Consider the following 27,921-nt stretch of genomic DNA (forward strand, 5'->3'; position numbering starts at 1 on the left):
GTTGAAGCTTTGGTGTCCTTCCTTCATCTGGATAGTGAAGTGTTACCAACCCAGACCATGTACTGACTACAGTTTGTGGATGTCATTGTATGTACCAGTTCAGTCCTAAAGTGTCCCTGTCATTATATGAAAACTTTACAGAGAACTTCAGAAGTTTTCATTGGATGGGTGAGTGGTCAGATCCCTATCAACCTCTGACCCAAAGGCTGAAACCTGAAAGGGTCTCATGGGTGACAGACTCAGGACCTCAGTAGGGATGTAAACTTCCTCGGTAAGTAGGATACAACTGTATATAGACCCCCAAGCCATGGCCGCCATGAAGACCCCCTAGGCTGAGTCCTTGGGGATAGTTTAGAGACCTCCAGGTCGGTCAGTATTAGGACAACATAAAAAATTCTCATACACAAAGACTTAATCCAGACCAGAGGCCTCCAGATGATCAAATAACTTTATTCATTCCACTTCTTAATAACAATAATCATTGTAGAAATGAAAAGGTGAACTTGGCCAAGTCCTAAGGTTCTCATTATCATCATCATCATCAACAGACAACTGTAATAAGAGGATAAAATATTTGTTATTTTACAGACAAGAATATTACAGCCATCTCATTAAAGGGGTATTCCAGCTTTATACATCTTATCCCCTATCCAAAGGATAAAGAATAAGGTGTAAGACTTCAGGGATCCTGCCGCTGGGGACCTCGCTATCTCGGTAATGTGTAGTGACCGGTTATATCTGGACACTGTGATGTGATGTGACTGGTTATATCTGGACACTGTGATGTGATGTGACTGGTTATATCTGGACACTGTGATGTGATGTGACTGGTTATATCTGGACACTGTGATGTGATGTGACTGGTTATATCTGGACACTGTGATGTGATGTGACTGATTATATCTGGACACTGTGATGTGATGTGACTGGTTATATCTGGACACTGTGATGTGATGTGACTGGTTATATCTGGACACTGTGATGTGACTGGTTATATCTGGACACTGTGATGTGACTGGTTATATCTGGACACTGTGATGTGACTGGTTATATCTGGACACTGTGATGTGATGTGACTGGTTATATCTGGACACTGTGATGTGACTGGTTATATCTGGACACTGTGATGTGACTGGTTATATCTGGACACTGTGATGTGACTGGTTATATCTGGACACTGTGATGTGACTGGTTATATCTGGACACTGTGATGTGATGTGACTGGTTATATCTGGACACTGTGATGTGATGTGACTGGTTATATCTGGACACTGTGATGTGATGTGACTGGTTATATCTGAACACTGTGATGTGATGTGACTGGTTATATCTGGACACTGTGATGTGATGTGACTGGTTATATCTGGAAACTGTGATGTGACTGGTTATATCTGGACACTGTGATGTGATGTGACCGGTTATATCTGGACACTGTGATGTGATGTGACCGGTTATATCTGGACACTGTGATGTGATGTGACTGGTTATATCTGGACACTGTGATGTGATGTGACTGGTTATATCTGGACACTGTGATGTGACTGGATATATCTGGACACTGATGTGATGTGACTGGTTATATCTGGACACTGTGATGTGACTGGTTATATCTGGACACTGTGATGTGATGTGACTGGTTATATCTGAACACTGTGATGTGATGTGACTGGTTATATCTGGACACTGTGATGTGACTGGTTATATCTGGACACTGTGATGTGATGTGACTGGTTATATCTGGACACTGTGATGTGACTGGTTATATCTGGACACTGTGATGTGATGTGACCGGTTATATCTGGACACTGTGATGTGATGTGACCGGTTATATCTGGACACTGTGATGTGATGTGACCGGTTATATCTGGACACTGTGGTGTAATGTGACTGGTTATATCTGGACACTGTGATGTGATGTGACTGGTTATATCTGGACACTGTGATGTGATGTGACTGGTTATATCTGGACACTGTGATGTGATGTGACTGGTTATATCTGGACACTGTAATGTGACTGGTTATATCTGGACACTGTGATGTGACTGGTCATATCTGGACACTGTGATGTGACTGGTTATATCTGGACACTGTGATGTGATGTGACTGGTTATATCTGGACACTGTGATGTGATTGGTTATATCTGGACACTGTGATGTGATGTGAGTGGTTATATCTGGACACTGTGATGTGATTGGTTATATCTGGACACTGTGATGTGATGTGAGTGGTTATATCTGGACACTGTGATGTGATGTGAGTGGTTATATCTGGACACTGTGATGTGATTGGTTATATCTGGACACTGTGATGTGATGTGAGTGGTTATATCTGGACACTGTAATGTGACTGGTTATATCTGGACACTGTGATGTGATGTGACTGGTTATATCTGGACACTGTGATGTGATGTGACTGGTTATATCTGGACAATGTAATGTGACTGGTTATATCTGGACACTGTGATGTGATGTGACTGGTTATATCTGGACACTGTGATGTGATGTGACTGGTTATATCTGGACACTGTGATGTGATGTGACTGGTTATATCTGGACATGTGATGTGATGTGACTGGTTATATCTGGACACTGTGATGTGACTGGTTATATCTGGACACTGTGATGTGATGTGACTGGTTATATCTGGACACTGTGATGTGATGTGACTGATTATATCTGGACACTGTGATGTGATGTGACTGGTTATATCTGGACACTGTGATGTGATGTGACTGGTTATATCTGGACACTGTGATGTGATGTGACTGGTTATATCTGGACACTGTGATGTGATGTGACCGGTTATATCTGGACACTGTGATGTAATGTGACCGGTTATATCTGGACACTGTGATGTGATGTGACTGGTTATATCTGGACACTGTGATGTGACCGGTTATATCTGGACACTGTGATGTGATGTGACTGGTTATATCTGGACACTGTGATGTGATGTGACTGGTTATATCTGGACACTGTGATGTGATGTGACTGGTTATATCTGGACACTGTGATGTGATGTGACTGGTTATATCTGGACACTGTGATGTGACTGGTTATATCTGGACACTGTGATGTGATGTGACTGGTTATATCTGGACACTGTGATGTGATGTGACTGATTATATCTGGACACTGTGATGTGATGTGACTGGTTATATCTGGACACTGTGATGTGATGTGACTGGTTATATCTGGACACTGTGATGTGATGTGACTGGTTATATCTGGACACTGTGATGTGACTGGTTATATCTGGACACTGTGATGTGATGTGACTGGTTATATCTGGACACTGTGATGTGACTGGTTATATCTGGACACTGTGATGTGATGTGACTGGTTATATCTGGACACTGTGATGTGATGTGACTGGTTATATCTGGACACTGTGATGTGATGTGACTGGTTATATCTGGACACTGTGATGTGATGTGACTGGTTATATCTGGACACTGTGATGTGATGTGACTGGTTATATCTGAACACTGTGATGTGATGTGACTGGTTATATCTGGACACTGTGATGTGACTGGTTATATCTGGACACTGTGATGTGATGTGACTGGTTATATCTGGACACTGTGATGTGACTGGTTATATCTGGACACTGTGATGTGATGTGACCGGTTATATCTGGACACTGTGATGTGATGTGACCGGTTATATCTGGACACTGTGATGTGATGTGACCGGTTATATCTGGACACTGTGATGTGATGTGACTGGTTATATCTGGACACTGTGATGTGATGTGACTGGTTATATCTGGACACTGTGATGTGACTGGATATATCTGGACACTGATGTGATGTGACTGGTTATATCTGGACACTGTGATGTGACTGGTTATATCTGGACACTGTGATGTGATGTGACTGGTTATATCTGAACACTGTGATGTGATGTGACTGGTTATATCTGGACACTGTGATGTGATGTGACTGGTTATATCTGGACACTGTGATGTGACTGGTTATATCTGGACACTGTGATGTGATGTGACCGGTTATATCTGGACACTGTGATGTGATGTGACCGGTTATATCTGGACACTGTGATGTGATGTGACCGGTTATATCTGGACACTGTGGTGTAATGTGACTGGTTATATCTGGACACTGTGATGTGATGTGACTGGTTATATCTGGACACTGTGATGTGATGTGACTGGTTATATCTGGACACTGTAATGTGACTGGTTATATCTGGACACTGTGATGTGACTGGTCATATCTGGACACTGTGATGTGACTGGTTATATCTGGACACTGTGATGTGATGTGACTGGTTATATCTGGACACTGTGATGTGATTGGTTATATCTGGACACTGTGATGTGATGTGAGTGGTTATATCTGGACACTGTGATGTGATTGGTTATATCTGGACACTGTGATGTGATGTGAGTGGTTATATCTGGACACTGTGATGTGATGTGAGTGGTTATATCTGGACACTGTGATGTGATTGGTTATATCTGGACACTGTGATGTGATGTGAGTGGTTATATCTGGACACTGTAATGTGACTGGTTATATCTGGACACTGTGATGTGATGTGACTGGTTATATCTGGACACTGTGATGTGACTGGTTATATCTGGACACTGTGATGTGATGTGACTGGTTATATCTGGACAATGTAATGTGACTGGTTATATCTGGACACTGTGATGTGATGTGACTGGTTATATCTGGACACTGTGATGTGATGTGACTGGTTATATCTGGACACTGTGATGTGATGTGACTGGTTATATCTGGACATGTGATGTGATGTGACTGGTTATATCTGGACACTGTGATGTGACTGGTTATATCTGGACACTGTGATGTGATGTGACTGGTTATATCTGGACACTGTGATGTGACTGGTTATATCTGGACACTGTGATGTGATGTGACTGGTTATATCTGAACACTGTGATGTGATATGACTGGTTATATCTGGACACTGTGATGTGATGTGACTGGTTATATCTGGACACTGTGATGTGACTGGTTATATCTGGACACTGTGATGTGATGTGACTGGTTATATCTGGACACTGTGGTGTAATGTGACTGGTTATATCTGGACACTGTGATGTGATGTGACTGGTTAAATCTGGACACTGTGATGTGACTGGTTATATCTGGACACTGTGATGTGACGGTTGTCATGGTGGATATAACTGGACATAAGATGGACACAGGAAGATGCTGAGCAGAGGAATGTGGATTGACCCTGCTGTGGATTGACACATTGGAGACGCTGGAGATGCCTTCCCTCCCCCCTACAGGAATCCGGGTAGATAAGAAGAGTTGGGTGGGGGACTCTGGGTAGTGTGTGATGTCCCAGAGACAGGAGCTGATGCTAGTACAGAGCCTGCTGGGACCTGTAGTACCCCAATAGCTGAGGAGTCATCTGATGGAGTTGCTGTGATGATCTCTGTGGTGAGAGTTGCTGCCAGTAAAACCTGCCCTGGAGATTATGCCCCAGAATCTGGAGAATTGCTGGGATAGAGGAGCTGAGGCTGAGACCGCCCTCTGGAACAAGGAATCGTGTTGGACTTATCTGTGGACTTAGCTGTGGACCCCTGTGAACTGAGGAGCGGATTTGAGGACCGGACCTCCCAGGGGACTTGAGGGACCACTAGACGTAGAGCTGTTATCTTTGGACTGTGGACAATACATTGGAGTGTGGAGTGTTGGACCCGAAGCTGAATCCCGGGATCTGCAGTTTGTTCCTTCCCCGTTGCCCAGTGACTGTGCCCTTCTGTTGCCCATTGTTTGCCCAGTAACTGTGCCCTTCTGTTGCCCATTGTTTGCCCAGTGACTGTGCCCTTCTGTTGCCCATTGTTTGCCCAGACTCCGGATCACCCCTCATCCTGTGGATTGTGTTTTGTGGTCTCTGCCAATAAACCTGGTGCTGTTCTCCCATCTCCTGCTCTGTTGATTGTGTGACAATCCTTGAGTGTTGAACCCCGTCACAACTGGTGGCAGCGGTGGGATCAACAGAGCGCAGCACCATGGAGAACAGTGCAGGGCATGAGTTCAGGAACTGGACCACACACAGCCTACAGGAATAGGCTCGAGAATTGGGCCTGGGCTACAAAAGGACTTTCTAAGGAACACTTAATTACAGCCCTGAAGCATGCCAACCAGACCACCTCCACCCAGATATCCCCTTGGCGAACCCTAGACCCTGGGGCCCCCACTACTGAAAGTCCATGGGTGGTGTGGTATGAAGAGGAGCTGGTAGTTCTGGGCGCAGAAGCCACCATAGATGACCGGAGAAAAGCTATAGACCGGGCAAACAGGAGGCAGGAGACACGGGAGGCCAGGGAACACCATATAAACATGAGCATACAGGAACCTAGACGGTTTCACCAAAGGACTTTAAGAAGTTTAATGAAGCCTCCGGTGATGTGGTGGGCTTCTTTAAGGACTTTGAGCTGCAGTGCAGTTTGCTGGAGGTGTCCTGCTCGGACTGTGTTTATATACTGGTGCAGCTCCTGGAAGGAGGGGCTGCAGAAGCTTAAAGGACCCTTGACAGGCGGTCAAATAGCAACTATGACACCATCAAACAAATGATCTTGGATTTTTATGCCATCACCCCGGAATCAAACCACATCCAATTCCGGGATCTTCCAGCTGCTACCGGAGGCTCCTTTAGGATGTATGCCCACAATATGTCCTACGCCTGTCAGCGATGGCTGGAAGCGGAAAAGCCAGAGCCCGGGAGTTTATGGAAGGCCAACAGGTGCTTATGGTTGTTGCTTTCCCTGCTAACAAGCTGTAAGCAACCTGGGAAGGACCGTACTGAGGTATAAAGAGGATCAATGATACCAACTATGTGATTGCCCAGGACCCTAGCGGCCTGCGACAGAAAACTGTTTTGGCTATCTGCCACCCCCCAAGTGATAGCACAGCGGAGGACTCTCTTCCAGACCTTCTCCAGAGTGCCCAAGCTGGGGATACTCTGCATCAAGTACCCATGGGTCTGCACCTGTCTGAGGAACAAAAGAGGAGTATTCACATCGTGCTGGGGTCAAGGGCTTCTGCTTTTTCATCAAAGCCAGGCAAGTCACACCTCACCCACCACCATGTGGAGACCCCAGGACAACGCCCCATTCAGCAGGCACCCTACCGAGTTCCAGAAGCTGTTCGGAACATGATCAAGAAAGAACTGGAGGAGATGAAACAGCTGGGAGTCATAAAGCCCTCAAAAAGCCCCTGGGCCTCACCTGTAGTGCTGGTACCGAAGAAGGATGGAACCACCCGGTTCTGTGTAGACTACAGACGCCTCAATGATGCCACCATAAGTGATGCCTACCCCATGCCCAGGATTGATGATCTGCTGGATCGGCTTGCAAGTGCCTGATATGTCACTACATTGGATCTGAGCAAGGGGTATTGGCAGATACCCCTGACTGAGGAAGCTCGGGAACGATCCACTTTCATTACCCCATTTGGATTATTTGAGTTACTCCGAATGCCCTTCGGGATGAAAAACGCCCCGGCCACATTCCAAAGACTGGTAGACAGACTGTTAGAAAACTGTGAGGACTTTGCCTGTGCATTTCTGGATTATATCGCCATTTATAGTGCAACATGGGAGGAACATCTCCAACACGTGGGCCTAGTACTAGATCAAATTCTATCTGCCGGTCTGACTATCCGCCCTGATAAATGCCAGTTGGGGATGGCAGAGGTGCAGTACCTGGGTCATAGAGTGGGAAGAGGAACCCTAAGAACCTGCCAAGGTGGAAGCCATCAGCAACTGGCCTACACCTCAGACTAAGAAGCAAGTGCTAGCCTTTCTAGGAACTGCTGGTTATTATCGAAAATTTGTTCCTCATTTCAGTGCCGTAGCCAAACCCCTGACGGACCTGACCTGCAAGAAGATGCCTAGGATGGTGAAGTGGACACCGGCCTGCGAGGAAGCCTTTACAGAGCTGAAGATGGCTCTCACCACTGCACCTGTCCTGGCTGCTCCCGACTACAAGCGCAGGTTCCTTGTCCAGACCGATGCGTCCACCTACGGGATCGGAGCCGTCCTCAGTCAAGTCAATGCAGCGGGAGAAGAGCACCCAGTCGCCTTCATCAGCCGTAAATTGTTGGATCGGAAAGTGGCTTATGCCACCATTGAAAAGGAGTGCCTCGCTATTGTATGGGCCCTAAATAAACTGCAGCCGTACCTGTATGGCAGAGACTTTACCATTGTAACAGATCAAAACCCCCTCACATGGCTGAACCGAGTGTCAGGAGACAATGGACGTTTGCTGCGGTGGAGCCTGTCCCTGCAGCCATACAACTTCTCCATCCAATACAGACACGGAGGCCAACACCAGAACGCTGATGGACTGTCCCGCCAGGGGGAAATATAAACCTGCCTGTGCCAACCAGGGAATCCGTCAGGATCCCCTGGATGGGCACATTGTTTGGGGGGTGGAGGGGTTGTCATGGTGGATATAACTGGACATAAGATGGACACAGGAAGATGCTGAGCAGAGGAATGTTTGTTGACCCTGCTGTGTATGTCTGTTCTGGGTGGGGCTGGATGGACACAGGAAGATGGGGGGATATTGACCAAAGGAATGAAAATTATTCCTGGTGCCCACCTCAGGTCTGGGGCAGACACCTTGGAGACGCTGGAGATGCTTTCCCTCCCCCTACAGGAATCTGGGTAGATAAGAAGAGCTGGGTGGGGGACTCTGAGTGTAGTGTGTGATGTCCCAGAACAGGAGCTGATGCTAGTACAGAGCCTGCTGGGACCTGTAGTGCCCCGATAGCTGAGGAGTCGTCTGATGGAGTTGCTGAGTTGATTTCTGGGGTGAGAGTTGCTGCCAGTAAAACCTGCCCTGGAGATTGTGCCCCAGAATCTGGAGGATTGCTGGGATACAGGAGCTGAGGCTGAGGTCGCCCTCTGGAACAAGGAATCGCGTAGGACTTATCTGTGGACCCCTGTGAACTGAGGAGCGGATTTGAGGACCGGACCTCCCAGGGGACTTGAGGGACCACTAGACGTGGAGCTGTTATCTGTGGACTGTGGAGCTGAATCCAGGGATCTGCAGTTTGTTCCTTCCCCGTTGCCCAGTGACTGTGCCCTTCTGTTGCCCATTGTTTGCCCAGTGACTGTGCCCTTCTGTTGCCCATTGTTTGCCCAGTGACTGTGCCCTTCTGTTGCCCATTGTTTGCCCAGACTCCGGATCACCCCTCATCGTGTGGATTGTGTTTTGTTTTGTGGTCTCTGCCAATAAACCTGGTGCTGTTCTCCCATCTCCTGCTCTGTTGATTGTGTGACAATCCTTGATTGTTGAACCCCGTCACAGTGACTGGTTATATCTGGACACTGTGATGTGATGTGACCGGTTATATCTGGACACTGTGATGTGATGTGACCGGTTATATCTGGACACTGTGATGTGACTGATTATATCTGGACACTGATGTGATGTGATGTGACTGGTTATATCTGGACACTGTGATGTGATGTGACTGGTTATATCTGGACACTGTGATGGGACTGGTTATATCTGGACACTGTGATGTGATGTGACTGGTTATATCTGGACACTGTGATGTGACTGGTTATATCTGGACACTGTGATGTGATGTGACTGGTTATATCTGGACACTGTGATGGGACTGGTTATATCTGGACACTGTGATGTGATGTGACTGGTTATATCTGGACACTGATGTGACTGGTTATATCTGGACACTGTGATGTGACTGGTTATATCTGAACACTGTGATGTGATGTGACTGGTTATATCTGGACACTGTGATGTGACTAGTTATATCTGGACACTGTGATGTGATGTGACTGGTTATATCTGAACACTGTGATGTGACTGGTTATATCTGGACACTGTGATGTGATGTGACTGGTTATATCTGGACACTGTGATGTGATGTGACCGGTTATATCTGGACACTGTGATGTGATGTGACCGGTTATATCTGGACACTGTGATGTGACTGATTATATCTGGACACTGATGTGATGTGATGTGACTGGTTATATCTGGACACTGTGATGTGATGTGACTGGTTATATCTGGACACTGTGATGGGACTGGTTATATCTGGACACTGTGATGTGATGTGACTGGTTATATCTGGACACTGTGATGTGACTGGTTATATCTGGACACTGTGATGTGATGTGACTGGTTATATCTGGACACTGTGATGGGACTGGTTATATCTGGACACTGTGATGTGATGTGACTGGTTATATCTGGACACTGATGTGACTGGTTATATCTGGACACTGTGATGTGACTGGTTATATCTGAACACTGTGATGTGATGTGACTGGTTATATCTGGACACTGTGATGTGACTAGTTATATCTGGACACTGTGATGTGATGTGACTGGTTATATCTGAACACTGTGATGTGACTGGTTATATCTGGACACTGTGATGTGATGTGACTGGTTATATCTGGACACTGTGATGTGACTGGTTATATCTGGACACTGTGATGTGACTGGTTATATCTGGACACTGATGTGATGTGACTGGTTATATCTGGACACTGTGATGTGACTGGTTATATCTGGACACTGTGATGTGATGTGACTGGTCATATCTGGACACTGTGATGTGATGTGACTGGTTAAATCTGGACACTGTGATGTTATGTGACTGGTTGTATCTGGACACTGTGATGTGTGTGACTGGTTATATCTGGGCACTGTGATGTGTGTGACTGGTTATATCTGGACACTGTGATGTGATGTGACTGGTTATATCTGGACACTGTGATGTGACTAGTTATATCTGGACACTGTGATGTGATGTGACTGGTTATATCTGGGCACTGTGATGTGACTGGTTATATCTGGACACTGTGATGTGATGTGACTGATTATATCTGGGCACTGTGATGTGATTGGTTATATCTGGACACTGTGATGTGATGTGACTGGTTATATCTGGACACTGTGATGTGACTGATTATATCTGGACACTGTGATGTGATGTGACTGGTTATATCTGGACACTGTGATGTGACTGGTTATATCTGGACACTGTGATGTGATGTGACTGGTTATATCTGGACACTGTGATGTGATAGGACCCCCAGGCCTCCTCATAGACCCTGTTGTATGAAGACCCCCCATCCTCTCTATTACCTGGCTCCACACATTTCTGTTCGTCCCCAGAAGTGCAGCATTTCTCGTTCGCCCCGCAGTCTGTATCCCGGGAGCATTGTACCGATGAACACTGAAGTTCACTCAACGTTTCTCCATCATTTTTGGGACAAACTCCAGGCGGTTCTGTAAAGAGGCAGAAAACATCAGACGGGCAGAATGTCGGCCTCCGGTCCTGGTGGAGCACAGAGTAGACTATGGCCATAGAGATGTCTTATAATAACTCTACCTGGTGCAGGGTCCCAGCAGTTGTATCCACAGATACTGCAGCACTTCTTTAGCCCTGGGCAGTCGGAGTCTTTGTGACACGTTGGTTTTGGATAGGGCATTCTGCACTTTGCAAATACTAGGGGGCAGCGGCCGGTCTTGACTGTATAGAAGGAGAAGACATTGGGTGACTGAGATGTCCTGGAGGTCACATATATCAGATATTTCCTGTCATGTGACCGGGGTGTTACCTTCCACCGGATCCATGCATTTCCAGCCACAGTTGGAGCAGCAGCATTTCATGGGGCTTGTACATTGACTGTCGTTGCGGCACTCGGCCCGGCCAGGTTTGGCGTACAGACAGATGGCCGGGTCAAAAGATGGACACTCGTATTTCACCTCTAAAAAGATCATAAAACATTTAGATGGATGAAATATCAAAGAAACATTTAACAAAATCCTTAATATGATAAAAGGGAATGAAGGGGTTGTCATGGTTGATATGTCTAGACATAAGATGGACACAGGAAGATGCTGAGCAAAGGAATGCAAATCACTCCTGCTGCTCACATATGGTCTGGGTGGGGGCTGGATGGACACAGGAATTGGGGGGATACTGACCAAAGGAATGCAAATTATTCCTGCTGAACACCTCAGGTCTGGGGGCAAACACATTGGAGACACTGGCAGTGCCCCCTTCCCCCCTACAGGAATCTGGGAAGATAAGAAGAGCTGGGTGTGGAATTCAGAGGAGTGTGATGTCCCAGAGACAGGACCTGATGTGAGGACAGAGCCTGCAGTTACTGTGATGTCCAGGAGACAGGACTTGATTTGAGGACAGAGCCTGCAGTTACTGTGATGTCCAGGAGACAGGACCTGATGTGAGGACAGAGCCTGCAGTTACTGTGATGTCCAGGAGAAAGGACCTGATGTGAAGACAGAGCCTGCAGTTACTGTGATGATCTCTGGGGTAAGAGTTGCTGCCAGTACAGCACTGCCCTGGAGATTGTGCCCCAGATTCTGGAGAATTGCTGGGATAGAGCAGCCGTGGTTGAGGCCGCCCTCTGGAGAATCATGTTGGAGTTATCTGTGGACTTTGATGTGGACTTTGATGAGGATCAGATGTGAGCACTGGACCTACCAGGGGACTTGAGGTACCATTAGACGTGGAGCTATCTGTGGACAATACATTGGAGTGAGGAGTGTTTGTCCAGTGACTGTGCCCTTCTGTTGCCCATTGTGTGCCCAGTGACCTTGCCCTTCTGTTGCCCATTGTTTGCCCAGTGACTGTGCCCTTCTGTTGCCCATTGTTTACCCAGACTCCAGATCACCCCTCATCGTGTGGATTGTGTTTTGTGATCTCTGCCAATAAACTTGGTTCTGTTCTCCCATCTCTTGCTTTTTTGAGTGACAATCCTTACGTGTTGAACCCCGTCACAACTGGTGGCAGTGTTGGGATCAACACAGCGCAGCTCCATGAAGAACAGCACAGGGCAGGAGTACAGGAACTGGACCACACACAGCCTACAGGAAAAGGCTCGAGAATTGGGCGTGGACTACAAAGGAAATTCTAAGGAACAATTAATTACAGCCCTGAAGCATGCCAGCCAGACCAACTCCTCCCAGATATCCCCTGGGTGAACCCCGGACCCTGGGGCCCCCACTACTGAAAGTCCATGGGTGGTGTGGTCTGAAGAGGAGCTGGCAGTTCTGGATGCAGAGGCCACCATGGATAATGGGAGAAAAGCTATAGATCGGGCAAACAGGAGGCAGGAGACACAGGAGACCAGGGAACACCATATAAACATGAGCTTACAGGAACATAGATGGGTCTCACCAAAGGACTTTAAGAAGTTTAATGAGGCCTCCGGTGATGTGGAGGGCTTCGTTAAGGACTTTGAGCTGCAGTGCAGTTTGCAGGAGGTGTCCTGCTCGGACTGTGTTTGTGTACTGGTGCAGCTCCTGGAAGGAGGAGTGGCTAAAGCTCATAGGACCCTTGACAGGCGGTCAAATCGCAACTATGAAATCATCAAACAAACGATCTTGGATTTTTATGCCGTCACCCCGGAATCATACCGCATCCAATTCCGGATCTTCTAGCAGCTACCGGAGGCTCCTTTTGGATGTATGCCCACAAGATGTCCTATGCCTGTCAGCGATGGCTGGAAGCGGAAAAGGCCGAGTCCAAGGAGGCTTTTCTACAGCTCATTCTGAAAGAGCAGTTTTATGCTAAGTGCCCCGCAGAGATACGGGAGTGGATCCGAGAGAGAAATCCACCTTCTCTGGATAGAGCCGCTGCCCTGGCGGATGAGGTGCCTACCATTAAGCCTCAGTGGAAGAGACCGCTGGAGAAAAAACCTCTGCCTGCTCCAGCACAAGGACCCCCACCAGTAACACCAGCCCCTCAAACCATCCGCAGGGCCAACCCAACCCCCTACAACCAGCCTGGGATCCCCACAACCTGCTCTCGACCTGGAGGAATCACAGAGAGTAGGTGCTATGGGTGTGGTCAGCCGGGCCACTTACAGTCCACCTACCAAGCAAGGAATTAGAGAGAACATCAGCCACTGCCCCCTCGCCCTGTACATCTTGTGCACTCCTATGCATCAGAGGAGGATTTACCACTACCCCCACCAGAGTGGATTAATGGGCCCTGCTCTACGGGAACTCCTCCTGGGGTATATGGAGTAAGGCCGCTGGCCCAGAGCTACCCTGAGCAAATACAGCATCATCTGCAGGATGTCCTCATTGACGGCCACAAGGTGTTAGGCTTTCGGGACACAGGGGCATTTCAGACCATTGCTGATCCCAGCGTGGTCTGTCCAGAAGCCATTTATCAAGGTCCAGGGTTCTCTATAGAACTTGCAGGAGGTACACACAGATACATACCAAAAGCTTCTGTACATTTGGATTATGGCCAGGGAGAAAGCTGTGCTGGATTGGAGTAATAAGCGGCCTTCCTGCTGATGTTTTGCTGGGGAACGACCTTGGGGAGTTACAGAGCTAATTTGTGGGAGCCATCACCCAACAACAAGCCGCCCAAGCCCAGAGAGAGCCGTATATTACCAAGTATCAGCCCCAGCCGCCCCCATGACCATCATCAGAACCGGTAAGCCCTGCATCCACCACTGCTACCATGGGAGGAAGCTGGGACAAGGATGAATTCAAGCAGGCACTAGAAAATGACCCTACCCTGGCAGCCATTAGATTAAGGCAAGAAAATGGACAGATGGGTGAGTATGGGGACATCATAACCAGGGAGAAAGGATTATACTATCGTGTAGTGAAGACCTGTGACAAGGGCGTCCCCATAGCACCTACCAGACCTCTTATCGTCCCCCAAATTTACCAACTACAGCTCCTGGAGCTGGCCCATGACATCCCCTTGGTTGGGCAGCAAGGGAGGAAACGGACTGAGAAAAGACTCATACAGAACTTTTACTGGCATGGTATCTCGCAGTCTGTTGCCCAATACTGTCGTACTTGTGATGGGTGCCAACGAATGAGGCATCCAAGAGCCCATTCCAAAGTACCATTGCAACCCCTGCCCATCATCGAGGAACCGTTCCAACGTGTTGCTGTGGACATTATAGGGCATCTGGTTCAGCCTAGCCGATCGGGAAAGAAAAACATCCTGAGAATGGTGGACTATGCTACCCGCTATCCTGAAGCCGTGGCCCTGTCCAGCATTACAGCCCCAAAGGTAGCAGAGGCTCTGGTTACGGTCTTCACCTGAGTAGAGTTCCCCAGTGAGATCCTATGAGATCAAGGGACTCAGTTCATGTCAAATCTGGTCCAGTCTCTCTGGCGCACCTGTGGTGTTCAAGCTATTCGCACACCCCATACCACCCTCAAACCAATGGACTGTGTAAACGCTTTAATGGGAACCTCAGAAATATGCTATGGGCTTTTACAGAGACTGTGAAGGACTGGGAGTGATACTTGTCACATCTCCTCTTCGCCTACTGGGAGGTGCCTGAAGAGTCCACAGGATTCTCCCCATTTGAGCTTCTATATGGCCGAACGATCCGGGACTTCTAAGTCTTGTGAAGGAATACTGGGAGGGAGACATTACAGATACCGGAGTCTCTGATGTCCCTTATGTTTAAGAGTTCCGTAACCGTCTCTCTCAGCTAGCTACCCTGACCAAAGAGCATCTACAGACTGCCCAAACTCGCCAAAAGACCTGGTAAGACCGTAAAGCCCGAGCCCGGGAGTTTATGCAGGGTCAACAAGTGCTCATGGTCATTGCTTTCCCTGCTAACAAGCTGCAAGCAACCTGGGAAGGACCGTACCGAGTTATAAAGATGATCAATGACACCAACTATCTGATCGCCCTGGACCCCAGCGGCCAGCGACAGAAAACTGTTCATATAAACATGCTGAAAGAGTATCATGACCATTCCCTTCCTGTTTTGGCCATCTGCCAATCCCCGAGTGATAGCACAGCGGATGACTCTCTTCCAGACCTTCTTCAGAGTGTCCAAGCTGGGGATACTCTGCACCAAGTGCTCATGGGTCCACACCTGTCGGAGGAACAAAAGAGGAGTATTCACACCATGTTTGGGTCAAGGGCTTCCACTTTTTCATCAAAGCCAGGGCAGACACCTCTGACCCACCACCATGTGGAGACCCCAGGACAACGGCCCATTCAGCAGGCACCCTACCGAGTTCTGAAAGCCGTTTGGAACATGATCAAGAAAGAACTGGAGAAGATGAAACAACTGGATCTGAGCAAGGGATACTGGCAGATACCCCTGACCAAGGATGCTAAGAAACAAGTGCTAGCCTTTCTAGGAACTGCTGGTTATTGCAGAAAAATTGTTCCTCATTTCAGTGCCCTGGCCAAACCCCTGATGGACCTAACCTGCAAGAAGATGCCTAGGATGGTGACGTGGACACCGGCCTGCGAGGAAGCCTTCACAGCGCTGAAGACGGCTCTCACCACCGCACCTGTCCTGGCCTCCCCAGACAACAAGCGCAGGTTTCTTGTCCAGACCAATGCGTCCACCTATGGGATTAAAGCCATCCTCAGCCAAGTCAATGGAGAAGAGCACCCAGTCGCCTTCATCAGTCGTAAATTGTTGGATCGGGAAGTGGCATATGCCACCATCGAAAAGGAGTGCCTCACTATTGTATGGGCCCTAAAGAAACTCCAGCCGTACCTGTATGGTTTACCATTGTAACAGATCACGACCCCCTCACATGGCTGAACCGAGTGTCAGGAGACAATGGACGATTGCTGCGGTGGAGCCTGTCCCTGCAGCCATACAACTTCTCCATCCAAAACAGATGCAGAGGCCAACACCAGAATGCTGATGGACTGTCCTGCCAGGGGGAAATGTAAATCTGTCTGTGCCAAACAAGGAATCCTGCAGGATCCCCTGGTTGGGCACAATGTTTGGGGGGCGGAGGGGTTGTCATGGTTGATATGTCTAGACATAGGATGGACACAGGAAGATGGGGGGATACTGACCAAAGGAATGCAAATTATTCCTGCTGACCACCTCAGGTCTGGGGGCAGACATTTTGGAGACGCTGGCATTGCCCCCCTCGCCCTACACGAATCTGGGAAGATAAGAAGAGCTGGGTGTGGGATTCAGAGGAGTGTGTGATGTCCCAGAGACAGGACCTGATGTGAGGACAGAGCCTGCCTGGACATGTAGTACCCCAATAGTTGGGGAGTCTTGTGCTCCAGTTGCTGTGATGATCTCTGGGGTAAGAATTGCTGGGATAGAGGAGCCAAGGCTGAGGCCACCCTCTGGAACAAAGAATCGTGTTGGAGTTATCTGTGGACTTAGATGTGGACCCCTGTGATCTGAGGAGCAGATGTGAGGACCGGACCTCCCAAGGGACTTGAGGTACCAATAGACGTGGAGCTGTTATCTGTGGACAATACATTGGTGTGTGGAGTGTTGGACCCAGAGCTGAATCCCGGGATTTGCAGTTTATTCCTTCCCTGGTGCCCAGTGACTGTGCCCTTCAGTTGCCCATTGTTTGCCCAGTGACTGTGCCCTTCTGATGCCCAGACTCCGGATCACCCTTCATCCTGTGGATTGTGTTTTGTTTTGTGATCTCTGCCAATAAACCTGGTGATGTTCTCCCGTCTCTATGTGACAATACCTACGTGTTGAACCCGATCACAGGGGTATTCTAGGATTTTTGTCTCTTTGAATGTAAGAGCAGAGTTCGTCTGGTTACTAATATACTTCACTTGTGTTCGGTGGCTGGCATCAAATTTCTTTTGTCTTTCTTTACCCTAGAAGTTTGTTTTCTACAGCCTACAAAATGAATGTAGTCTTGCACCTTTCCCAGCTTCCTGTGCGGCCCGAGACAATACATCACAAGTCAAGTGCTTAAAGGGTGCTTGGCTGCTTCCTCATAAAATACTGTGTACAGTACTGGTCAGACCACACATAGAATACTGTGTACAGTACTGGTCAGACCACACATAGAATACTGTGTACACTACTGGTCAGACCACACATAGAATACTGTGTACAGTACTGGTCAGACCACACATAGAATACTGTGTATAGTACTGGTCAGACCACACATAGAATACTGTGTACAGTACTGGTCATACCACACATAGAATACTGTGTACAGTACTGGTCAGACCACACATGGAATACTGTGTACAGTACTGATCAGACCACACATAGAATACTGTGTACAGTACTGGTCAGACCACACAGAATACTGTGTATAGATCTGGTTAGACCACACATGGAATACTGAGTACAATACTGGTCAGACCACACATAGAATACTGTGTACAGTACTGGTCAGACCACACATAGAATACTGTGTACAGTACTTGTCAGACCACACATAGAATACTGTGTACAGTACTGGTCAGACCACACATAGAATACTGTGTACAGTACTGGTCAGACCACACATAGAATACTGTGTACAGTACTGGTCAGACCACACATAGAATACTGTGTACAGTACTGGTCAGACCACACATAGAATACTGTGTACAGTACTGGTCAGACCACACATAGAATACTGTGTACAGTACTGGTCAGACCACACATGGAATACTGTGTACAGTACTGGTCAGACCACACATGGAATACTGTGTACAGTACTGGTCAGACCACACATGGAATACTGTGTACAGTACTGGTCAGACCACACATAGAATACTGTGTACAGTACTGGTCAGACCACACATAGAATACTGTGTACAGTACTGGTCAGACCACACATAGAATACTGTGTACAGTACTGGTCAGACCACACATAGAATACTGTGTACAGTACTAGTCAGACCACACATAGAATACTGTGTACAGTACTGGTCAGACCACACATGGAATACTGTGTACAGTACTGGTCAGACCACACATAGAATACTGTGTACAGTACTGGTCAGACCACACATAGAATACTGTGTACAGTACTGGTCAGACCACACATAGAATGCTGTGTACAGTACTGGTCAGACCACACATGGAATACTGTATACAATACTGGTCAGACCACACATAGAATACTGTGTACAGTACTCGTCAGACCACATATAGAATACAGTGTACAGTACTGGTCAGACCACACATAGAATACTGTGTACAGTACTGGTCAGACCACACAGAATACTGTGTATAGATCTGGTTAGACCACACATGGAATACTGAGTACAATACTGGTCAGACCACACATAGAATACTGTGTACAGTACTGGTCAGACCACACATAGAATACTGTGTACAGTACTCGTCAGACCACACATAGAATACTGTGTACAGTACTGGTCAGACCACACATAGAATACTGTGTACAGTACTGGTCAGACCACACATGGAATACTGTGTACAGTACTGGTCAGACCACACATGGAATACTGTGTACAGTACTGGTCAGACCACACATAGAATACTGTGTACAGTACTGGTCAGACCACACATAGAATACTGTGTACAGTACTGGTCAGACCACACATAGAATACTGTGTACAGTACTGGTCAGACCACACATAGAATACTGTGTACAGTACTAGTCAGACCACACATAGAATACTGTGTACAGTACTGGTCAGACCACACATGGAATACTGTGTACAGTACTGGTCAGACCACACATAGAATACTGTGTACAGTACTGGTCAGACCACACATAGAATACTGTGTACAGTACTGGTCAGACCACACATAGAATGCTGTGTACAGTACTGGTCAGACCACACATAGAATACTGTGTGCAGTACTGGTCAGACCACAAATGGAATCCTGTGTACAGTACTGGTCAGACCACACATAGAATACTGTGTACAGTACTGGTCTGACCACACATAGAATACTGTGTACAGTACTGGTCAGACCACACATAGAATACAGTGTACAGTACTGGTCAGACCACACATAGAATACTGTGTACAGTACTGGTCAGACCACACATAGAATACTGTGTACAGTACTGGTCAGACCACACATAGAATACTGTGTACAGTACTGGTCAGACCACACATAGAATACTGTGTACAGTACTGGTCAGACCACATATAGAATACTGTGTACAGTACTGATCAGACCACACATAGAATACTGTGTACAGTACTGGTCAGACCACACATAGAATACTGTGTATAGATCTGGTTAGACCACACATGGAATACTGTGTACAGTACTGGTCAGATCACACATAGAATACTGTGTACAGTACTGGTCAGACCACACATGGAATACTGTGTACAGTACTGGTCAGACCACACATGGAATACTGTGTACAGTACTGGTCAGATCGCACATGGAATACTGTGTACAGTACTGGTCAGACCGCACATAGAATACTGTGTACAGTACTGGTCAGACCACACATAGAATACTGTGTACAGTACTGGTCAGACCACACATGGAATACTGTGTACAGTACTGGTCAGACCACACATAGAATACTGTGTACAGTACTGGTCAGACCACACATAGAATACTGTGTACAGTACTGGTCAGACCACACATAGAATGCTGTGTACAGTACTGGTCAGACCACACATGGAATGCTGTATACAATACTGGTCAGACCACACATAGAATACTGTGTACAGTACTGGTCAGACCACACATGGAATACTGTGTACAGTACTGATCAGACCACACATAGAATACTGTGTACAGTACTGGTCGGACTACACATAGAATACTGTGTACAGTACTGGTCAGACCACACATAGAATACTGTGTACAGTACTGGTCAGACCACACATAGAATACTGTGTACAGTACTGGTCAGACCACACATAGAATCCTGTGTACAGTGCTGGTCAGACCACACATAGAATACTGTGTACAGTACTGGTCAGACCACACATGGAATACTGTGTACAGTACTGGTCAGACCACACATGGAATACTGTGTACAGTACTGGGCACCAGTGTACAAGAAAGATATAGTGGAGCTGGAGAGGGTTCAAAGACGGGCAACCAGAGTAATACGGGGAATGGGAGGACTACAGTACCCAGAAAGATCAGCAGAATTGGGGTAATTTAGTTTAGAAAAAAGAAGGTTTGGAGGCGACCTAATAACTATGTATAAATATATCAGGGGACAAAACAGAGATCTCTCCATGATCTATTCATACCCAGGACTGTATATATAACAAGGAGGTGACCTAATAATATATATAATATATCAGGACAGTACAGAGATCTCTCCATGATCTATTTATACCCAGGACTGTATATATAACAAAGGGGCATTGTCACGATTCGGCAGGCTGGAGGTGGATCCTCTGTGCCAGAGAGGGATTGGCGTGGACCGTGCTAGTGGACCGGTTCTAAGCTGCTACTGGTTTTCACCAGAGCCCGCCGCAAAGCGGGATGGTCTTGCAGCGGCGGTAGCAACCAGGTCGTATCCACTAGCAACGGCTCAACCTCTCTGACTGCTGAAGATAGGCGCGGTACAAGGGAGTAGACAAGAGCAAGGTCGGACGTAGCAGAAGGTCGGGGCAGGCAGCAAGAATCGTAGTCAATATGGCAATAGCAGGAAGTCAAGTACACAGTATGGACAAACACAGTAAACGCTTTCTCTAGGCACTAAGGCAACAAGATCCGGCAGGGGAGTGCAAGGGCAGTGATCAGATATAGTCTGGGAGCAGGTGGAAGCCAATTAAGCTAATTGGGCCAGGCACCAATCATTGGTGCACTGGCCCTTTAAATCTCAGAGAGCTGGCGCGCGCGCGCCCTAGAGAGCGGAGCCGCGCGCGCCAGCACATGACAGCAGGGGACCGGGACGGGTAAGTGACCTGGGATGCGATTCGCGAGCGGGCGCGTCCCGCTGTGCGAATCGCATCCCCGACGGCCATGACAGTGCAGCGCTCCCGGTCAGCGGGACTGACCGGGGCGCTGCGGAGAGAGAGGCGCCGTGAGCGCTCCGGGGAGGAGCGGGGACCCGGAGCGCTAGGCGTAACAGTACCCCCCCCCCTTAGGTCTCCCCTTTTCTTTGTCCGGTAACTGCCTCCCCTGGGATGAGGACACCGGGAAAGAGTGGAGGGTTTCCTCAACGGCAGGCAGTACAGCAGGAGTGGGAATGGGGAGGGAGGGCAGAGGGCGAAGCCTGGCACGGGGCAGTGTGACACCAGGACGGGGGCCATGAGGAGGCACTGAGGCCTGCCTGACGGGACTGGGAGGGGGGGAGAGGCACTTCCTATGGCAGGCAGAGCCCCAGTTCTTGATCTCTCCTGTGGACCAATCAAGGGTTGGGGAATGGCGTTGAAGCCATGGTAGTCCAAGGAGAATTTCGGAAGTGCAATTGGAGAGGACCAAAAACTAAATTTTTTCGTGATGAGGTCCGATGCACATTAGGAGGGGCTTCGTGCGGTAACGCACGGTGCAATCCAACCTGACTCCGTTGACCGCGGAAATGTAGAGTGGCTTGACGAGACGGGTGACCGGGATGCGGAATTTATTCACCAAGGAATCCAGAATAAAATTCCCAGAGGCACCGGAGTCCAAGCAGGCCACGGCTGAGAGGGAGGAGTTGGCTGAAGGAGAAATCCGCACGGGCACCGTGAGACGTGGAGAAGCCGACTCAGAATCAAGAGACGCCACACCCACGAGAGCTGGGTGCGAGCGTGCGTTTCCCAGACGTGGAGGACGAATAGGGCAATCCACCAAGAAATGTTCGGTATTGGCACAGTACAGACAAAGATTTTCTTCCCTACGGCGATTCCTCTCTTCCTGGGTCAGGCGAGACCGATCCACTTGCATGGCCTCCTCGGCGGGAGGCCCAGGCGTAGATTGCAACGGAGACTGTGGGAGAGGTGCCCAGAGATCTAAGTCTTTTTCCTGGCGGAGCTCTTGATGTCTCTCAGAAAAACGCATGTCAATGCGGGTGGCCAAATGGATAAGTTCTTGCAGGTTGGCAGGAATCTCTCGTGCGGCCAGCACATCCTTGATGCGACTGGATAGGCCTTTTTTAAAGGTCGCGCAGAGAGCCTCATTATTCCAGGATAATTCGGAAGCAAGAGTACGGAATTGGATGGCGTACTCGCCAACAGAAGAATTACCCTGGACCAGGTTCAGCAGGGCAGTCTCAGCAGAAGAGGCTTGGGCAGGTTCCTCAAAGACACTTCGAATTTCCGAGAAGAAGGAGTGTACAGAGGCAGTGACGGGGTCATTGCGGTCCCAGAGCGGTGTGGCCCATGACAGAGCTTTCCCAGACAGAAGGCTGACTACGAAAGCCACCTTAGACCTTTCAGTAGGAAACTGGTCCAACATCATCTCCAAGTGCAGGGAACATTGCGAAAGAAAGCCACGGCAAAACTTAGAGTCCCCATCAAATTTGTCCGGCAGGGACAAGCGGAGGCTAGGAGTGGCCACTCGCTGCGGAAGAGGTGCAGGAGCCGGCGGAGGAGATGGTTGTTGCTGCTGTAGCTGTGACTGAAATTGCTGTAGCTGTGACTGAAGCTGCTGTAGTTGCGACTGAAGTTGCTGTGTCATGGTGGTCAAGTACGACAGCTGGTGATCTTGTTGGGCGATCTGTCGGGCTTGCTGGGCGACCAGCGTAGTGAGGTCAGAGACAACTGGCAGGGGGATCCATGGCCGGATCTACTGTCACGATTCGGCAGGCTGGAGGTGGATCCTCTGTGCCAGAGAGGGATTGGCGTGGACCGTGCTAGTGGACCGGTTCTAAGCTGCTACTGGTTTTCACCAGAGCCCGCCGCAAAGCGGGATGGTCTTGCAGCGGCGGTAGCAACCAGGTCGTATCCACTAGCAACGGCTCAACCTCTCTGACTGCTGAAGATAGGCGCGGTACAAGGGAGTAGACAAGAGCAAGGTCGGACGTAGCAGAAGGTCGGGGCAGGCAGCAAGAATCGTAGTCAATATGGCAATAGCAGGAGGTCAAGTACACAGTATGGACAAACACAGTAAACGCTTTCTCTAGGCACTAAGGCAACAAGATCCGGCAGGGGAGTGCAAGGGCAGTGATCAGATATAGTCTGGGAGCAGGTGGAAGCCAATTAAGCTAATTGGGCCAGGCACCAATCATTGGTGCACTGGCCCTTTAAATCTCAGAGAGCTGGCGCGCGCGCGCCCTAGAGAGCGGAGCCGCGCGCGCCAGCACATGACAGCAGGGGACCGGGACGGGTAAGTGACCTGGGATGCGATTCGCGAGCGGGCGCGTCCCGCTGTGCGAATCGCATCCCCGACGGCCATGACAGTGCAGCGCTCCCGGTCAGCGGGACTGACCGGGGCGCTGCGGAGAGAGAGGCGCCGTGAGCGCTCCGGGGAGGAGCGGGGACCCGGAGCGCTAGGCGTAACAGGCATCCTCTACGTCTACAGGAAAGAAGGTTTCTACAGCAGCACAGACGGGGTTCTTTACTGTAAGAGCAGTGAGACTGTGGAATTCTCTCCCGGAGGAGGTGTCATGGGGAACTCTGTCAAAGAATTCAAAACGGGTCTGGATGCATTTTTGGAGAGTAATAACATCGCTGGTTATGGATATTAGATTTATAGGGACAGAACGTTGATCCAGGGATTTATTCTGATATTTGGAGTCGGGTTTTGAATTTTTTACCTCTAGTGTGAGGGATTTTTGCCTCCTCTGGATCAGTAGAGACTCATTAGGGTCATAGGTTGAACTTGATGGATTTTGGTCTTTATTCAGCCTTATGAACTATGTTACTATTGATCCTAAACCCTTGCAGGTGCCTTTTGGTCTGGAGGGGAAGAGAAGGTTTGTGGACATTTAATGTAACAAGTTATTTATGCACTTTTTTAGAGCATGTGCCTCAGCTATTTAAAAAGTTGTGCCCAGAAAACCCCTTTAACCCCTTAAGGACAGTAGGCATATGGGTACACCCGTGGGAATTTCGGTCCCCACCGCTAGCCGGTTGGGGACCAGACCGGGATGCCTGCTAAAATCATTCAGCAGGCATCCTGGAACATCGCCCAGGGGGGTCCTGAGACCCCTCCATGTCGGCAATCGCCGCAAATCGCCAGTCAATTCAGACAGGCAATCTGCGGCGATTCCTGGTCATACGGGTCTCCGGTGACACAGAAAATAAGAGGGATCGAGGATGTCCAAGACACCCCCGGTCCCCCTGAAGGAATAGGAGTGAGGTGGCAGGGGTGCCACCCCTCCAATCCCTGCTATTGGTCGATCTGGAGCGACCAACCAATAGCAGATTGGGGGCAAAGGGGGGGGGGGGGGTTAAAGTTTAGTTCCCCCGTCCTGCCCACCCACAGTAGTCCAGGCAGAATGGGGGAACCGACGGTGACCAGCACCGGAGGTCCACTTACCATTGGCGGCGGCGATCGGCAACGGGCGGCAATGACGTGCGGCTGGCTCCCTGGTGCGGCGTGCTGCAGACTATGGAAGCCGGTGAGTTGTCTAGCAACATCTGGAGGGCTACAGTTTGGAGATCACTATATAGTGGTCTCTAAACTATAGCCCTCCAGATGTTGCAAAACTACAACTCCCAGCATTCCCAGACAGCTGTTTGCTGTCTGGGCAGGCTGGGATTGTAGTTTTGCAACAGCTGGAGGGCTACAGTTTAGAGATCACTGTGCAGTGGTCTCTAAACTGTGGCCCTCTAGATCTTGCAAAACTGCAACTCCCAGCATGCAAGATCAGCAAACTGCTGTCTCGCCATGCTGGGAGTTGTAGTTGCGTACCTCCAGCGGTTGTATTACTACATCTCCCAACATTCCCTTCGGCGATCAGTACATGCTGGGAGTTGTAGTTTGGCAACAGCTGGACGCACACTGGTTGGAAAATACTGAGATAGGTAACAAAACCTAAGTGAAGGTTTTCCAACCAGTGTGCCTCCAGCTGTTGCAAAACTACAACTCCCAGCATGTACGCTCTGTAAGTGCATGCTGGGAGTTGTAGTTTTGAAACAGCTGGAGGTGTGCCCCCCCATGTGAATGTACAGGGTACAGGGTACATTCACACGGGCGAGTTTACAGTGAGTTTCCTGCTTCAAGTTTGAGCTGCTTCAAATTTTCCACCGCAGCTCAAACTCCTAGCTGGAAACTCACTGTAACCCCCCCCCCCCCCCCATGTGAATGTACCCTAAAAACAATACACTACACGAACACATAATAAAGGGTAAAACACTACATATACACCCCCTTACACTGCCCCCCCCCCCAATAAAAATGAAAAACGTATTGCACGGCAGTGTTTCCAAAACGGAGCCTCCAGCTGTTGTAAAACAACAACTCCCAGCATTTCCGGACAACCACTGACTGTCCAGGCATGCTGGGAGTTTAGCAACAGCTGGAGACACCCTGTTTGGGAATCACTGGCATAGAATACCCCTATGTCCACCCCTATGCAATCCCTATTTTACTCCTCAAATGCACATGGCGCTCTCTCACTTCGGAGCCCTGTTATATTTCAAGGAAACAGTTTAGGGCCACATATGGGGTATTTCCGTACTCGGGAGCAATTGAGTTACAAATTTTGGGGGGCATTTTTTTTCCTTTTACCCCTTATGAAAAGGAAAAGTTGGGGCCTACACCAGCCTGTTAGTGTAAAAAAAAAAAAATGTTTACACTAACATGCTGGTGTTGCCCCATACTTTTTATTTTCACAAGAGGTAAAAGGAAAAAAAGACAAGGGGTATAGTGAGCCTTAACACCCCACAGGTGTTTGACAAATTTGCGTTAAAGTTGGATGGGAAAATGAAAAAAATGTTTTTTTACTAAAATGCTGTTGTTACCCTAAATTATTCGTTTTCACAAGGGAAAATAGGAAAAAATGCCCCTTAAAATTTGTAACCCCATTTCTTCTGAGTAAGAAACATACCCCATATATGGATGTAATGTGCTCTGCTGGCGAACTACAATGCTCAGAAGAGAAGGAGCACCATTGGGCTTTTAGAGAGAAAATTTGTCTGGAATTGAAGGCCATGTGCGTTTACAAAGTCCCAATAGTGCCAGAACATTGGACCCCCCACCCCCACATGTGACCCCATTTTGGAAACTATACCCCTCACGTAATGTAATAAGGGGTACAGTGAGCATTTACACACAACAGGTGTCTGACAGATATTTGGAACAGGGGTCCGTGAAAATGAAAAAAATAATTTTCTGGTGTTTAAGTGGGGTGTAAATAATCACTGCACCCCTTATTAAATTCTGGGACCACAAGGGGCTTTGTAAATGCTCGTGGCCCCCGACTTCCATTCCAAACAAATTCTCTCTCCAAAAGCCCAATAGCGCTCCTTCTCTTCTGAGCATTGTAGTTCATCTGCAGAGCACTTGACGTCCACACATGGGGTATTTCCATACTCAAAAGAAATGGGGTTACAAATTTTGGGGGGCATTTTCTCCTATTACCCCTTGTAATTTGTGGAAAAAAACTGCATTTTAGTGAAAAAAAATTTTCATGTACACATCCGACTTTAACGAAAAGTCGTCAAACACCTGTGGGGTGTTAAGGCTCACTGTACCCCTTGTTATGTTCCTTGAGAGGTTTAGTTTCCAAAATAGTATGCCATGTGTTTTTTTTTTTTTTTTTTTAGTTCTGGCACCATAGGGGCTTCCTAAATGCGACATGCCCCCCAAAAACCATTTCAGCAAAAGTTGCTTTCCAAAAGCCAAATGTGACTCCTTCTCTTCTGAGCATTGTAGTTCGCCCGCAGAGCCTTTTATGTCCTAACATGGAGTATTTCCATACTCAGAAGAAATGGGGTTACAAATTTTGGGGGGCATTATCTCCTATTACCCCTTGTAAAAATTTGAAATTTGGGGGAAAAAACTGCATCTTAGTGAAAAAAAATTATTTTCATTTACACATCCGACTTTAACAAAAAGTCGTCAAACACCTGTGGGGTGTTAAGGCTCACTGGACCCCTTGTTAGATTCCTTGAGGGGTGTAGTTTCCAAAATAGTATGCCATGTGTTTTTTTTTCTTTTTTACTGTTCTGGCACCATAGGGGCTTCCTAAATGTGACATGCCCCCCAAAAACCATTTCATCAAAATTTACTCTCCAAAATCCCATTGTTGCTCCTTCCCTTCTGAGCCCTCTAGTTCACCCACAGAACACTTTACATCCACCTATGAGGTATTTCCTTACTTGAGAGAAATGGTATTACAAA

General features: G+C 48.1%; 1 protein-coding gene across 3 annotated transcripts in view; it reads right to left on the minus strand.

Moving 5' to 3' along the window:
• Positions 1-430: 430 nt before the first annotated feature.
• The window catches only part of LOC130361113 (putative nuclease HARBI1), a 62,082-nt gene continuing 34,591 nt past the window's right edge, over positions 431-27,921 (minus strand). For all 3 annotated transcript variants that reach the window (XM_056563684.1, XM_056563682.1, XM_056563685.1), the window contains 4 exons: positions 11,614-11,763; positions 11,385-11,525; positions 11,138-11,281; positions 431-552 (listed from right to left, as the gene is read on the minus strand). In XM_056563684.1, the coding sequence (XP_056419659.1) occupies positions 542-552; positions 11,138-11,281; positions 11,385-11,525; positions 11,614-11,763 (446 nt within the window). In that variant the 3' untranslated portion in view covers positions 431-541. The remainder of the gene's footprint in view (positions 553-11,137; positions 11,282-11,384; positions 11,526-11,613; positions 11,764-27,921) is intronic.

Source organism: Hyla sarda, chromosome 3 (genome assembly GCF_029499605.1).
Source record: "Hyla sarda isolate aHylSar1 chromosome 3, aHylSar1.hap1, whole genome shotgun sequence".
In the NCBI taxonomy this organism is placed as follows: domain Eukaryota; kingdom Metazoa; phylum Chordata; class Amphibia; order Anura; family Hylidae; genus Hyla; species Hyla sarda.